Raw genomic sequence first — 14,119 nt, 5'->3', positions numbered from 1 at the left:
CCTAAGCCCCACGGCGCTGGCTCTGGGTTTCCAGGCTGAACCGAGGCTGTGGAAGGAGGGCCCCCTCTTGGCCCCTCAGGTCGCCCCCTCTTCACGGGGTTCCTCCCTGGGCCTCTGTGCGGGGGGGCCTGAATCCAGGCCGGGTTTCCCCGGCTCATCCCGATCTGGGGCCAGAGAGGAACTGGGGCTCTGGCGCCTCTAAGGTGAGGAGGCATGGCTGCCGTAGGCTTCCGGCGACCTGAGCTGACTCAGAAACGGGGCAGGAAGCTCCAGTTCTCTCGGAGTGTCCGGCCCTGCCGGCCTCATTTCTGTGGCTCTGGGGAGCCCGTCTGGTCCCAGCAGCCAGGAGAGGCGTGTCGTTGCCTCTTTTACCAGTGGGGCCTTCCGTTCCCGCAGGCCAGGCTGGGCAGGGTTTGTGACCAGAAGCGTCTTTCTGGGAACTGTCGGCTTTGACACCTGCGTGTTCTGAGGCCCAGCCCGTCGTGGCAGATTCACACGCGTGCTCACTCACCCCGCGTCCAGCTCCAGAAATGCAGTGACACCCTCAGTCCTGTAGGCTCGAAACACTCTTCCCCATCCTCCTCTTCCCGCTTTCCTTCCTCTCTTCTTTTACCATCTTTCTCACGATCCTTTCTCCTGTTATCTTTTCCAATTCGACTTGCTTTTCTAACTGATCAGTTTTCATGGTTTTCCAGTTTGCAGGCCTGCCTGAGTGGTGGTGGAATTCTAGAAGTGACCACACACCCTCAGTAGCCCTTTTCCTGCAGAGCAGTCAGTCAGGGCTCCTGGAAGGAACACGCAGACTTGGTCTGGGTCCAGAAATGTGGCCGACAGGGAGGGTCAGCGCCCTTCTAAGACTGAGAGCCTGTGAAGAACTGCAACCCAAACTTGTCTGGGAGTTAGCAATGGAGAGTTTTCCTTGTGTGAAGACAAATCACTCCCTAACTCCCCCCGACGTGCTTCTCTCCCCCAGGGGTCCTTCCGTGGGGCCCACTCCTTGCTTCTCTCAGGCCGCAGGGTGGATGTGGCCTGGCTCCCCCATGCTCCTCTCTCCTTCCCCCGCTCGGTGGGGTTTGGCACCCTGATCAGCCTCGTGGCAGTGTCGGCTGAAGGTGACCTGTCCACGGGGGGCAAAGGCACCTGTGCCATGCCTTGCAAATGAAGCTCTTTTGGTGGCCCCCCCATCAACACCTGGTTTGCAGTGACAGTTGCAGGCGGTGTGTTTTCTGTGTTTAATCAACTCCCAAGGGCGTCTGCTTTTCCCATCCACGTGCCCAGTGTGGTCAGGAGCCAGGGGCTCGGCTACCTTGGGCTGCACAGCCCACCCCACGTGTGGGCGTTCAGAGTGCAGCCACGCGGCCTGCAAGGGCGTGAAGGGGGAGCGCGGCACAGGCCGGGGGACAGCCCCCCGCCACGCCGCCCCGGCCACGGGACAGGGCTGGGGGTGGGGTGACGTCTGGTGTGCGCCAAGCTGCATGGACCCCCCGTCTTGCCCAGACAGCGCACTCAGAACAGAAGCGGCGAGGGTTCCTGAAGCCGGCCCTGGGGTTACCCAGGGCCACAAGAGTAGCCAATGCTACGGCGCCCAGTGCAGACACCTGCTTCTCCAGCCGGGTGACGTCATCCTCTCTTGGACATGACTCTTGGGGAAAAGCCGTTACATCAGGCCAGCAAGGAGCGCGGGGCTGCCCCGCCTTCCTGGAGCAGGAGTGCCCCAACGTGCGTGTCCTCGCCAAGTCGCCTCCCCCAGACCTGAGACCCACTCACAGGCACCGCCGGAGGCTGCAGCTCGCAGGGGTGTCACCCACAGACCAGAGCTGTGCTTATGGCCACAGAGGCCTGGGACTGCTGTGGACCCGCTGTCCTGGCCACTGCCTGCAGCGCCGAGCTTGTGTGTTCCGCAGCTGCGAAGGAGCAGGAAGGAGAAGCTCTGTCCTTCCAGAGGGTGTCACAAGGCCTGGGCCTCAGCGCAGAGAGCCATGCGAGGGACACCCTGGTACCCTCAGTGCAGCCCAGAGGGCCTTTCTGAGCAGCTGGCGCCCCGGGACCGCGGACCACGCAGAGACGCAGTGTCCGAGTGGGAGGTCCCCGCAACTGGGGCTCATTTGAAAGGGTGACGCTTACCTGACGCTTACCTGGACAGAGGTGGTGGGCGGTTTCCTTTGAAACACAAAAGCCTCTTTGCCCCAGATGTGGGGGTTGGAATGCGACCACACGTGACGGGCGGGAGGCGTCCCAGCCTCAGTGGGGCCTGAGTTACCCCAAAGCCCGACAGGAGGGAGAGTGACCTGTTGGCCGCTGCCAGGCCAGGGAGGCGCTGATGTGTGGCACTTGGGGCAGGGGTGAAGAGGGGGCCCCAAGAAAGTCCGAGGGGCCAGGAAGGAGGCTCCTGGGCATCTCGCCCCTCGTGTCGCCACGCCAGCCTGAGGTGGGCGGGCAGTGTCGCCCGCTGACGTCTGGGAGGAGGATGCAAAGGAAGGGCCTTGGACGCTGCCGGAGCCTGGGCGCAAGGGACCCCTCTGTTGATTGACGGGCCACCCGTGTCCTGCCCGGCTGGCGCTCGGCCCTGTGTCCTTCTGGGTCCACGTTTGAGTTGAGCCCTTGGCTCCACAGTTCTCTCTCCGTGTGAGGATGAAGCCGGGAATGGCAGATAAGCACCCAGTGAGTGCCGGGCTCTCCAGATGCAAGCACCAAGGTCCTGCCGGGGCCCACAGGACGAGACCACGCCCTCACGAGGGGCACGGCGCAGGCGGCAGATCCACCCGGAGGAGGCCTCCTGAGGACCCACCTGCAGGATCGGGTGCTCTCCCCACTGGCACCGGCAGGAGCGGATTCATTTTTCTCCAGTGGACATTCAGGGAAAAAATAAGAAAACCCAAGCTGGTGTATCAGGGGGGAATTTTTACCTTCTACGTGATATATTCATCAAACCTTTTGGGTGTATACAGCTGGGCTTTTGTGTTTTGTTCCTCCCCTCCCTCCCCTCGGCTGGTGCCAGCCATCCCTCGAAAGCCTGCGTCCGTGTGGACTCGGTGCTCACCCAGTAGGACTCACGCCCTGACGTCGCCACTGCTGGGGGTGGCGCGTCTCAGGTGCTCAGTGCTGTCTGTTCGTGCTCACGACGGTGGCGGCCCTCGGTGAGAATAGGCCGTCTTCCTCCAGCAAGCTCACGGAGGAGGAACCGGTCCTAGATGTGAGCTTTGCATCCTGAGCGCTTGTTTAAAGGCCCACATGTGTTCTGGAACCTTCTAGTCCAGCCTAGTCCTCTGCAGGAGGCTGAGTCAGGAGCCCATCATCCCGCAGTGGAAACGTGCTCTCCTCTCCGCCCTCCTGGGCCCCCATGGGGAGAGTGGGTGGCCAAGCTCTGAGGCCCGGAGGTCGTGGCAGCAGGCCGGCCGGGACACACGTGGCCGTGTGTGAGACCTTAGTGGGTGGACTTGTAGGGGGCTGAGTACAAAGGCATCTTCTGTGGCCAAGTGACTTCCGCGGCTCTGGTCCCAGCTCCGCTCTCCTCCGCAGGTGCCCCACACCCGGCTGCGACGGCTCCGGCCACATAACGGGGAACTACGCATCGCACCGGAGGTGAGCCTGCCGTGCCCCGGGTGCCAGGCCGGAGCGGGTGGGGGCGGTTTCCTCCTCAGACGAAGTTCCAGGCTCCGAGTAAGACATTAACGTTGCTGCGTCCAGAGACGGTTTCGTCCCTTTCATCGGAACTGCCAGTGTTCCCAGAGCCCGATCAGGGCGCCCTCTGACCAGAGCTGGGGGCTCACGGTGCTGCTTCCTGCGTGTGGCCCTGCTGCTGGGACCCGCCGGGGCTGCTGTCACAGAGCTTAAGGGGAGGGGTGAGGTGGGGGGTGTGAGATTTTGCTGTCTTTGGACCACGGTGGCATTGTTTCCTCTTTCAAAACCAGCTTGTCAGGCTGCCCTCGTGCCAAGAAAAGTGGAGCCAAGGCTACACCCACGAAGGATGACAAGGAAGACCCTGAGCTGATGAAGTGAGTCTAGGCCCTGCTGGCCTCTTGGCTGCTGTGCAGACTTGGGGTTTCCCTGTATTTTATAATTTTAAAAGCTCCTTCTAGATTCTGTTTGCATTAACATAGCCCATTAACAATGCCCATTTTTACAGACGTGCTCATACCGTGCACGGGGACGCCCTTGCAGGCGGGAGCCGTGTGCATTGTGTGGGGGGCACATGCGGGCGCTGGCTCCTGTCTGGGCCTCTCAGGTTTGCGGTGTTTGACGGGCCGGGAGAGGCAGAGTGCCCTGCTGCCCGCGCACCTGGGCACCTGGGCATGGACCTCAGGGCCTGGCAACCCCAGGCACTCACGGGCATTGCGGTCTGCACGGCTCCCGGCCTGGTGGGAAAGGTCAGCTGCAAGAGTCAAGGGGGAGAGGGCGGCTGGAAAGACAGCAAGGCTTTGAGTCACGCGTGCGCGCGCCCACACCTCTGGAGGGAGCTGACGTGCAGTGAGGGAGCCTGGGAGGGTCACCTTGAACTGGGACCTCAACAGACCTGTGGGGAGGAGAGAGGACATCCTGGGCCTTAAGTGATTGGAGTGCCTGAAACCCTCTACTGACCTTCTCACTGGGGGTGCCTGACATGTCATGAACCCTGACCCAGACCCCGACTCGCCTGGTGGGGGCTGGTATCGCTGAAAACTGATCCTTCTAGGAGGGACCCCCCGAGCTCCCGACTTGCAGGTGGGGGCAGGGCTGTGCCACAGGTGCAAACAGGGTGACCCACCACCCAATTTGCCCAGGACTTTCAGAGCTGACACCAGGTAGAGCAGGCAGTGGGTGCCCCCAGGCGGGTGAGGACTGGAAGAGAATGGCTGGCTGCCCGGTGGCCCAGGAACTCGGGTGGCTTGGCTGGGGCAGGGCACGCAGTTCCACGGGAAGCAGGTCTGCCCTGGGCCCAGGAACTCGGGGGGCTTAGCTGGGGCAGGGCATGCAGTTCCATGGGAAGCAGGTCTGCCCTGGGCCCAGGAACTCGGGTGGCTCGGCTGGGGCAGGGCATGCAGTTCCACGGGAAGCAGGTCTGCCCTGGGCGCAGGAACTCGGGGGGCTCGGCTGGGGCAGGGCACGCAGTTCCACGGGAAGCAGGTCTGCCCTGGGCCCAGGAACTCGGGTGGCTTGGCTGGGGCAGGGCACGCAGTTCCACGGGAAGCAGGTCTGCCCTGGGCCCAGGAACTCGGGTGGCTCGGCTGGGGCAGGGCACGCAGTTCCACGGGAAGCAGGTCTGCCCTGGGCCCAGGAACTCAGGTGGCTTGGCTGGGGCAGGGCACGCAGTTCCACGGGAAGCAGGTCTGCCCTGACTGTGTTCCCCGTGGACCAGGAACAGCTGCACACTCACCTCTGTAGAGGGGATCAAGCTGGCCCGAGGTTCCGTTGATCCTCCTGGGAGCTCACCCCAGCTGCGCCCAAACATCTGCTTGGCCACAGAGGAGGGGCCTAATTGACCAGCATTATGCCCTTCAAAGGGGACAGCCCCACCGGCTGTTTGCTGTAATAAGGCAGTGGCTTGTTTATTTAATTTATACAGTAAAACTGTAATGAATGCTAAATCAAAAATGCAAAATACATGGTTGTTGGTATTGTGAATGCTGCCTACTAAATGAGAGGGTGGACAAAGAATATTTTTTCTTCTGAGAACCTAGGAATTTGCCTGTGATCATACAGACGCGTTGCTGTGATGGGCTTAGCCAGGATCCTGCTGGTAGGGATGAGCAGTGAATTGTGCTGCACTTGCAAATGATTAAAGTCAAGATCAGCGTTTTTCAAGTTAACGGGGAAGAATGGTTTTCCTCTTCCTGATGTGCTGTCAACTTTGCTTTAAAAACAAACAACAAGATTTTGCAGCCAAGTGGAGAATGTGACTTGTAGAAACAGTTCAGCATTTACAGGATGAATGAAGTTTCTAATGGCTCCGTGGCAAGGAGAGGGGGCTGCCTACTTAGCACCTCCGTTTTATAGGGTCTCCTCCCTAGCCATAGACTAACCGTATTTATAACTGACGAGCATCTTAGACAAGGGCAGGTGGCCGCAGAAACCTCCATCGGTGCACCAGGCCCTGCTGCGTGGCGTGACTTGGTCGGCAGGCACTGGTGCGGCTGCGGAGGGACCCGTAGAGGAAGAGCTCCCTCGTAGGCGTCTCGTGTCTGCAGCGTTTGAGTTGGTCGGCACGTTGCAGTAAATCCCTTTGGCCACGACTGAATGACTGACCTACACAGTCTGTGGAGGTGGCGGGTGGGATGTCTTGGGAGACTGGGATTGACACATACGCGCTAATACGTGTAAAATTGATAACTAACGAGAACCTGCTCTATAGCACAGGGAACTCCACTTCGCTCGCCGTACAGTAGAAACTAACACAACATTGTAAAACAGCTGTACCCCAATAAAAAAAAAAAGAAGGAAAGTCTGTGGAGGTTCCAGCGTGGTGGGTTGGGAGCTGCATATCCATTGGCCGTGGAGAGGGCTCGGCTGCCCCCGGCCGCCCTGGCACCTGACCGAAGAGATGTGCCTCTGACTGGGGGGCCCCTGGGTGTGCCACACGTCTTAACGTGAGGTCACCTGACAGCTCTGAAGATTTGGGCCTGGGGTGTGGAGGGAAAGACCAGCAGTGTTATTGTTGACATATCTGAAACACTCACCATGAAGGCAATTACCGGGAAACATCAGCAGTCCCTCCTGAGGAGAAGACAAGGGTTTTGCAAAGAGAGTGGGAAAAAGCGCTTAGATTCAACTGTGTGTGGTGACTTGAAGAGCTGCCTCTCACTTGGCCTTTTGATCTTGTAATGTCAGGTACCTCACAGGTACCTCAGAGGGCCGGGCCCAGTGCTCCCCCTGGGACCCCACAGTTGGGAGTGGACACAGAAGGGAACCTCCCCAAGTCCCCTGCAGGGGCCCCTGGCCGTGACTCCGCTCTGGATCGGCGGTGGAGGTGACCTTGGGCTGGCTCGGTGGACAGCCCACGTTAGGGCCCACGTGGCTGGGATGAGTAAGAAAGGAGTGAGAGCCGAGACAGGGGACGTGTGAGGACGGGCCCGGCTGAGGAGGCCGCCTGTGAGATGAGTCCGAGTGTGCGGGCCACGAGGCAGCACGCTGTCCCCCAGCCCTGCCACCTGCCAGGGGCTTCCTGCCTCTGACGTGTCTGCACCCCAGCGAGCTCTCTGTGAACTGGGTCCTCTGTGCTTGCTGGGTCTGTGGCACGTAGAAAGCGGTGACAAACGGCTAGTGCTCAGGGCAGGCTCCCAGCAAGTGGCCTCTGGGGTGATACAGAAATGATGCTGGCCACAAGGTCCAGCTGTGGACCCGGAGGCCACCAAGAGCCAGCCCCAGGCCCTAGGGGTCACTGCTGCTGAGGGACGGGGCGAGAAGGTGGCTGCTGACCCCCCCGCTGTGCAGGGGGTGCGAGGCCAAGGCTGGGGAGGGAACACGAGCCCTTCGCTGGGGAGGCCCAGGTCCTTCTCTTGCTCCAAGGCCTGGAGTCCATCCAGGATACCCCGGCGTGTCTTAGGGTCTGGCCTGGGGGGTCTCTGGGCTCCGGCGCCTGGGGCTCACCTCTGACCTCTTTGTGCCCAGGTGCCCAGTTCCAGGCTGCGTGGGGCTTGGTCACATCAGCGGCAAATACGCCTCTCACAGAAGTGCGTCGGGCTGCCCTCTGGCCGCCCGAAGGCAGAAAGAGGGCTCCCTCAACGGCTCATCTGCCTCCTGGAAGCCCCTGAAGAACGAGGGGCCCACCTGCCCCACCCCAGGCTGCGACGGCTCCGGCCACGCCAACGGGAGCTTCCTCACCCACAGGAGGTGACTGTCCCAGCCTCCCTGCCCCTCCGTCACCCAGGAGGGCCCCAGCTGTGGGGCTGTGGGCGAGGCTCCCGGGGAGGGCCAGGCCAGGGCTCAGGTGTACATGGTAGTTTCTCGAGGAAAAAGATAGACCCAAACTGGTAGCCCATTCATTCCACAAGCCATTACTGGAAGTCCATCAAATATCAGTCTCTGGAGATAGATGGTCTCTGGAGAACGAGAGGACAGCCAGCCCTTCCTGCAAACCAGCACATAAGTTAAATACCTAGTTTGGTGAAGGATGGTAAACACTGGGGGGAGATAGCAGCAGGGAGGGGGTAGGAAGTCCTTTCTGAAAAGGTGGTGTGGCGCTTGCCCCGAGCCGTCCGAGGGACAAGACTTCAGGGCAGTGGCTTGAGCTGGGAATGGCCTGGGCTGCTGAGGATTGAGGGAGCCTGGAGGCTGGAGTCGGGAGCGAGGGGCACCGGGGATGAGCGACGACACTCCAAACAGGATCCCACCAGGCCGCCAGCTCTCACTGTGACATGTGACCTCAGACTGGCCCGTGGTGCGTGAGCTTGGACTGGCTTTTCATGTGTGACCTTTGCTTCCAGCTTGTCTGGCTGTCCCAGAGCGACCTTTGCTGGAAAGAAGGGAAAAGTCTCAGGGGATGAGCTTCTCGGCACGAAATTCAAGACGAGTGATGGTAAGGCTGCCCTCCTGCAACCCCTGCACGTGGCCTTTGCAGCCAGAGTGGGCGGGTGGCACTGGCGAGAAGTGGGTCGGGAAGCAAAGCCGCCCTGGAGCGAGTCGCGGTGGGGACCGAGCTCTTGAGCTGAGCCGCTGGTCCTCCTGACCTCGGCTCAGAGCCTCTGGCTGCCCCGTGCCCTCGCGTGGCCATTACGGCTCTAACCTGGGGGTTGGTGAGCCCTGCTGGCAGCGATGGAAGCCATAGTGTGGACCTGTGAACTCACTCAGGCTCAATGAAGAGGGAAGCTGAGGAAATCAGCACCATCTGGAAAAACTTCCATTTTTATCTCAGCAATTAACACTTGCCCAAGAGGCGTCTATTTCCCCACAAAGACCCAGGGCCAGGAGGCAAACAGCTGACACACGTCTACTAGTCCTGAAGGCCACCTTTCCCAGCCTGAGATGGGGGCCATGAGCCAGGGCTTCTGCTCGGGAAGGGGGTCCATGGGTCCATCTAGAAATCAGGCCTCGGCTGACCCCCACTTGCGGGAGCCGCGACTGAGGTTTCTCTCCGGGGCAGTGCTGGACAACGACGAGGAGATCAAGCAGCTGAACCAGGAGATTCGCGACCTGAATGAGTCCAACTCCGAGATGGAGGCCGCCATGGTGCAGCTGCAGTCCCAGGTGGGTGGTGCCTCCTCCCTGCCCCGCCCCGCCCTCCCACCCCGAGGATGTCCGTCCCACCCTGGGCCTCCTCTTCTGGGCAGTGTGAGGGAGCCCAGCCCCTCGTCACAGTTCTGCTCCGCACGTGCTCCACTCAGCAGCGTCAGGAGTCCTGAGGTGCCGTCGGCTGTCGGTCCCGTCGGTTCGTAGGAGCAGAGCCCCAGTGTGGGTCCTCAGAGCCCGGCTGGAGCTGGGTTCCAGCCCAGCACTGCCACAGCCCAGCTCAGTGACCTTGTGAACCTCTTGTCTGATCCGTACGCTGATGTCCTCCCAGGTAGAATGGAGATAATAAGAGAATCTACTGCATTCATTTGTTGTAAGGTGAATGCACTTCTACGAGGAAAGCGATTAGCACAGTGTCTGACCCAGAAAGAAGTGCTGTGCTGAGGGGCAGGGCTACACCTCACTTTAGGTGTCTGCACCCTCTCTCTCCGATTTCCCCAAAACGAACATTTGCAACCAGAAAAAAAAGAACAAAGACCCACAAAGAGCGGTGATGGTCTATTTTGAAAATAAGACCATGCCCTTCCCTTGGCTGCTGAGTGGGGGCCGGAGCAGAGCTAGGGGCACAGAAGGGGAGGCCGCACACAGCCATGTCCCCAAGGACGAGGAGGTGACCTGGCCCTGCGGAACTGGAAGGCAGAGGGGATGGGTGGGAAGTGTGAGATGTTGGGAGTCCACGTGACCTGTGCCGCCCCTCCTTCCCCTGGCAGACGGGCTTTTACGCTGACCTCCTGTTACCCAGAAGCTGGTGTAAAAATAGCATCAGCTCATGAGGATCAGGAGGGATTTTTGTCCTGCTGTGCAGCATCTTCTCCACGTTCACAGGCAGTGGAAGCAGAGAAGGGGTGCAGGGGCTGTCTCTGGGGACCGAGACACCCCCCCGGGTGGCTGTGCCCCCATACCTCCCTGCTCCTTTCCTTCTCAAAGTCCAAGGGATCTCCCAGTGTCAACACCCTTGGGAAGCACCTCTGATTTCTCTTTATTTGCCAATGCCCACCTATTTATAGACAGATTATTCACTATCGTCCTTTTGGCAGGACTTGGAGTCCCCTTTCCCGTCCAGGGAGTTTTGCATTGTGTGCTCCGCAGGAGGGCTCAGGCAGAGGAGGCAGGCTGCAGAGCTCTACTCAAAACTTTCAAAGCCAAAGTCTTGCCACTAGGTGGTGAGAGAGTGACGCTCTTCAGCCGCAGGGCACAGAACCGCAGCCTCCTAAGAGGCGGCCCACCGTCCTGCACCTGAGCGATGGCTCGGTGTGTCATACACGCTGCGCGAGCTTGCCTCTGCCCTGAGGCTCCTTTCAGATGCAGTGAGGCCGGGGGCTGCCCTCCCAAGCGTGCCTCCTCTGGGCCCGGCCCCGGGGTGGGCTTCTCGTCCCTTCCCCACAGGGTGGTGACCCTCTGCACAGGGTTCTGCTCACCCTGAGACTCATGTGGTGCCTGTGGCACCTAGAGCAGGCGAGACTGCCCGTGGCCATCAGCCCATCAGTCATCACCGTCCTCTGCTGTTCCACGTGCAACCCTTAGAGCCCCCGGGAGAACTTCCAGCCTCCCTCCTGGTGCCCTGCTGGGTCCAGAGGAGGAGAAGTGTTTGTGCCAGAAACCCCAGGATGCTCTCTGGTGTGCTGGAGGGATCATCGGCTGGTTCCACTCAGCCGTGAGTTGCAGAGAGCTGCAGCGGCCTGCTTTGCTTGCCTTCACAGCTTTAATAAGGCCCTTGGCTGGTCTTTCTGGTGGGGGAAACCCAAAGGCAGGCGGACCTCCCACAAGGTGTGTACAGTGTCCCTGCCAGAGAGGAAGAACAGGAAGCTAGTAGCAGGCTGGGACTGGAGCCCAGGTGCCTCAGTCTGTGCTCCTCTCCACCCCGTAGGACAGATGGGGCACGTAAAGCCGCGGCACCCCCGCCCTGGCTCAGTCATTGCACCCCCTCCTCCGCCCAGGGACCGGGGTGCTGCCAGCCCTCACTTGTGGCAGGGCCCCTGCCTCTTCGCCCTCTCGCAGAGGGACGTGCGGCGTGGCCCGGCGGGCCTGCCCCGCGTGCTCCCCGGGGGATGCGTCAGAAGGCAGCCCCCGTCTCTGTCTGGCGCAGATCTCGTCCATGGAGAAGAGCCTGAAGAACATCGAGCAGGAGAACAAGCTCATAGAGGAGCAGAACGAAGCCCTGTTTCTGGAGCTGTCCGGCCTGAGCCAAGCCCTCATCCAAAGTCTTGCCAACATCCGCCTTCCGCACATGGTAAGTAGCGGCCCTGCGGCCGCCACAGCTGAGCTGGCAGCCACGTCCTGGGGCTCTTGGGAGGGCGGGCACCCCTCTGCCTCTGGGGTCTTGCTGGAAGGGCCCCGACCTGGGGATTCTGCCTGGGCAGACAGCTGGCCACGGTGGCTGTAGCATCCTGAGCAGCCTGTGCCGTGGTGGTCTCAGCCCGAGTGCTGCCCGTGGTGGGTCCGTGGGCTTGTCTCTGGTGGCGTGGGCATGTGGGTCTGAGACTTCCCCCATCGATTTCCCTGGCTTCTGGAAACCCTGGGGCCCCCTGCACGGATGGGCCTCGCTAAACTGGTTCTGTTCTCTAGGAGCCAATATGCGAACAGAATTTTGATGCCTATGTAAGCACGCTCACCGACATGTACTCCAACCAGGAGTGCTACCAGGACCCCGAGAACAAGGACCTACTCGAGAGCATCAAGCAGGCCGTGAGGGGCATCCAGGTGTAGTCCTCCTCATCCGAGGGGCCATCGTGCTGAGCCGGGGCACCTGGGGTACCCCGACCTGCCTCCATCTTTTACCTCCCTTGCCCTGCCCTCCCAGTGGAGATTCCCAACTCACAGTGACTTCTAGTTGGCAGCCCAGGGCGGCCTCGGGGGGTTTACCCAGAGAGGTGCCTGGAAATGCGTGTCTCCCTCGATGCGATGCGCTCGCCGGGCCAGAGGCCTTGACCTCTCCACACGAGTGCGGGGCGTGAAGTGTTACAAAGTGATTTATTTTTGCTTCTGAAAGCTCGACGTCTCCAGGGGAAACTCAAGGACAAGGTTCTCAGGGAAGTTTTGGAGCTGCAACCTCAGTACTCCTTTGTCTGTCAAGGCCGAGAGGGCAGCCCGGCCGGGCGGTGGTGCGTGTGACGAGTCGGCCTGGAGCGGCCAGTGCGCCTGCGCGGTGAGGCCGCGTGGCGAGTGTGTCTCCTGTTGTCCTTTAATTCAGTTTGTATGTTAAGGGTGGACGAGAGCAGCGTTCCAGAGGGTAGGTTAGGAGTAGGCCTCGAGGAAGCTGGCCTGGGACCCCCTGAAAGACGGCGCCAGCTCCACGTGGAAGCACCCCCGGCCGGGCCTGCAGACCCTGCGCTCAGGGTTTGGCTCCCTCCAGGCTGCGGCCTTTAGACCCACGGGGCCTCTGGCTCTCTGTGTGCCCACATGGCCCGTGACCCGCCCGTCACCCGGGTCATGGCTGAGCTTTACCGAGGTGGGGACAGCGTCAGCGAGGTCAGGGGGTAAATTCCTCACTAGAGACCACCAAGGTGTCACTTCTTTTTAGATCCATTCGAGATTCGAAAGAAGGTAAATTTTGATTTAATGTGTTAAAAACACAACGTTCCTAACATGTAAATAGAGTCCAAATCAAGTGTGACTGCGATTCCAAGTTAGTATTTAAAAGTAGAGAAATTGCACTTCCTGGAAGAAATAAGAAAGTAGTTAGTTTAATTATTCTGTAAATTATTTAATTTTGTCAGAATGTAAGTATTTATATTCACAACCTCTTATGTTAACGTTTGCTATTTATTTAACATTTTTATTTATTAATTTTATACTATTTTACCTAGACCCCACACCAGGACACACGAGAGGGAAATAAAGGAAATCAAAGCAAAATTAACGATTTCACTATGAGATAGGCCATACACAAAAAATCTTGCTATAACTTCTAGTTATGATTTTAATGCAACTGAGTTATTTTTTATATATTTTGTTATTTATTCTTTTAATAATGGAATTTTAAAAAAGTATTTTGTAACAGGCATTTTGATAATTTGGGGATATTTCCCCCTCGGTCCAATGGAAAGAACGAGTTTTTGGTTTTCTTCATCCCTTTTGGCTCCCTTTGTTTCAGGCGCGGACGACAGCAGATGGAATTCTGTATTTATTGTTTATTTAAGCGTAGTGCAGATGTGTGTGCTCTGGCGTGTTTCTTGTGTCGCGTCTGTGTGCCGGTTCTTGATGGCTGAGTCCTGTCGCTGCGAGGGGTGCTGGCCGCAGGCCGCCCTGAGCAGCTGCCCGCTCTAGGCTCCCGTCCCTCTGACAGCTCTGATACTGTGATTCTCCTTCCTCAGGAAACATTGAACCCACAGCACAGCTCTTCTCAGTGTGTCTGCAGGGTGATTTCCTAATAAAAGTCCACTCTGACTGTGAGTGGGAGCTGTGTCTGGTGAGGGTGCCGTCTCTGTCCCGAGAGCTCTGGGGTCACCTTCCTCGGGAGTGGGTGGTGGGTGGGCTCTCCCATCTCAGGCCTCTCCTTGATGCTACACGTGGAACCCACATCTCCTTTGTGGAACCGCCCTCCCCCCCACAAGGTTTGAGTCACAGACCTGCATGTGTAAATCAGAGTTTTCTCTTAGGGTCAGAAGAAGTCTTCCTGCTGGGGTTGCTAGACTCAGGGTGTGAAATGGGAGCTGCCCCAGGCCACCTCTCCTGGCTGCAGGAGGGAGCCATCTCTGCAGAGGAGGGAGTTTGGACATTTAGGAGGGAGGCAGAGCTGGGAGGGGGAGAGAGAAAGGTGGAGGTGGGAGGGGGAGGCAGACAGAGCTCCTGGATTCAGCCATACCTGAAGGCGGCGGTAGTGGCTCCTCACTGTTTTACCCTTTTGTGTCAGGTGGGGCTCTCCCAGGTAAGACTTAGGTTTGGGGCTTCTGGTCACATTCAACCTGAACTGTCAACA

The 14,119-nt window shown here is 59.2% G+C and overlaps 1 protein-coding gene across 9 annotated transcripts in view; it reads left to right on the top strand.

Moving 5' to 3' along the window:
• Positions 1-13,593, top strand: part of MYT1 (myelin transcription factor 1) — a 65,551-nt gene extending 51,958 nt beyond the window's left edge. For 8 of the 9 annotated variants that reach the window (XM_082430443.1, XM_082430446.1, XM_082430448.1 and 5 more), the window contains 7 exons: positions 3,520-3,582; positions 3,912-3,995; positions 7,585-7,806; positions 8,400-8,491; positions 9,056-9,159; positions 11,288-11,431; positions 11,767-13,593. In XM_082430443.1, the coding sequence (XP_082286569.1) occupies positions 3,520-3,582; positions 3,912-3,995; positions 7,585-7,806; positions 8,400-8,491; positions 9,056-9,159; positions 11,288-11,431; positions 11,767-11,907 (850 nt within the window). In that variant the 3' untranslated portion in view covers positions 11,908-13,593. The remainder of the gene's footprint in view (positions 1-3,519; positions 3,583-3,911; positions 3,996-7,584; positions 7,807-8,399; positions 8,492-9,055; positions 9,160-11,287; positions 11,432-11,766) is intronic. The other variant, XM_082430445.1, reaches the window with a different exon arrangement.
• Positions 13,594-14,119: the final 526 nt, after the last annotated feature.

The sequence above is a fragment of the Balaenoptera physalus genome (genome assembly GCF_965194825.1).
Source record: "Balaenoptera physalus genome assembly, chromosome: 16".
NCBI classification, from domain to species: Eukaryota; Metazoa; Chordata; class Mammalia; order Artiodactyla; family Balaenopteridae; genus Balaenoptera; species Balaenoptera physalus.
This window is presented reverse-complemented; position numbering and strand designations above follow the sequence as displayed.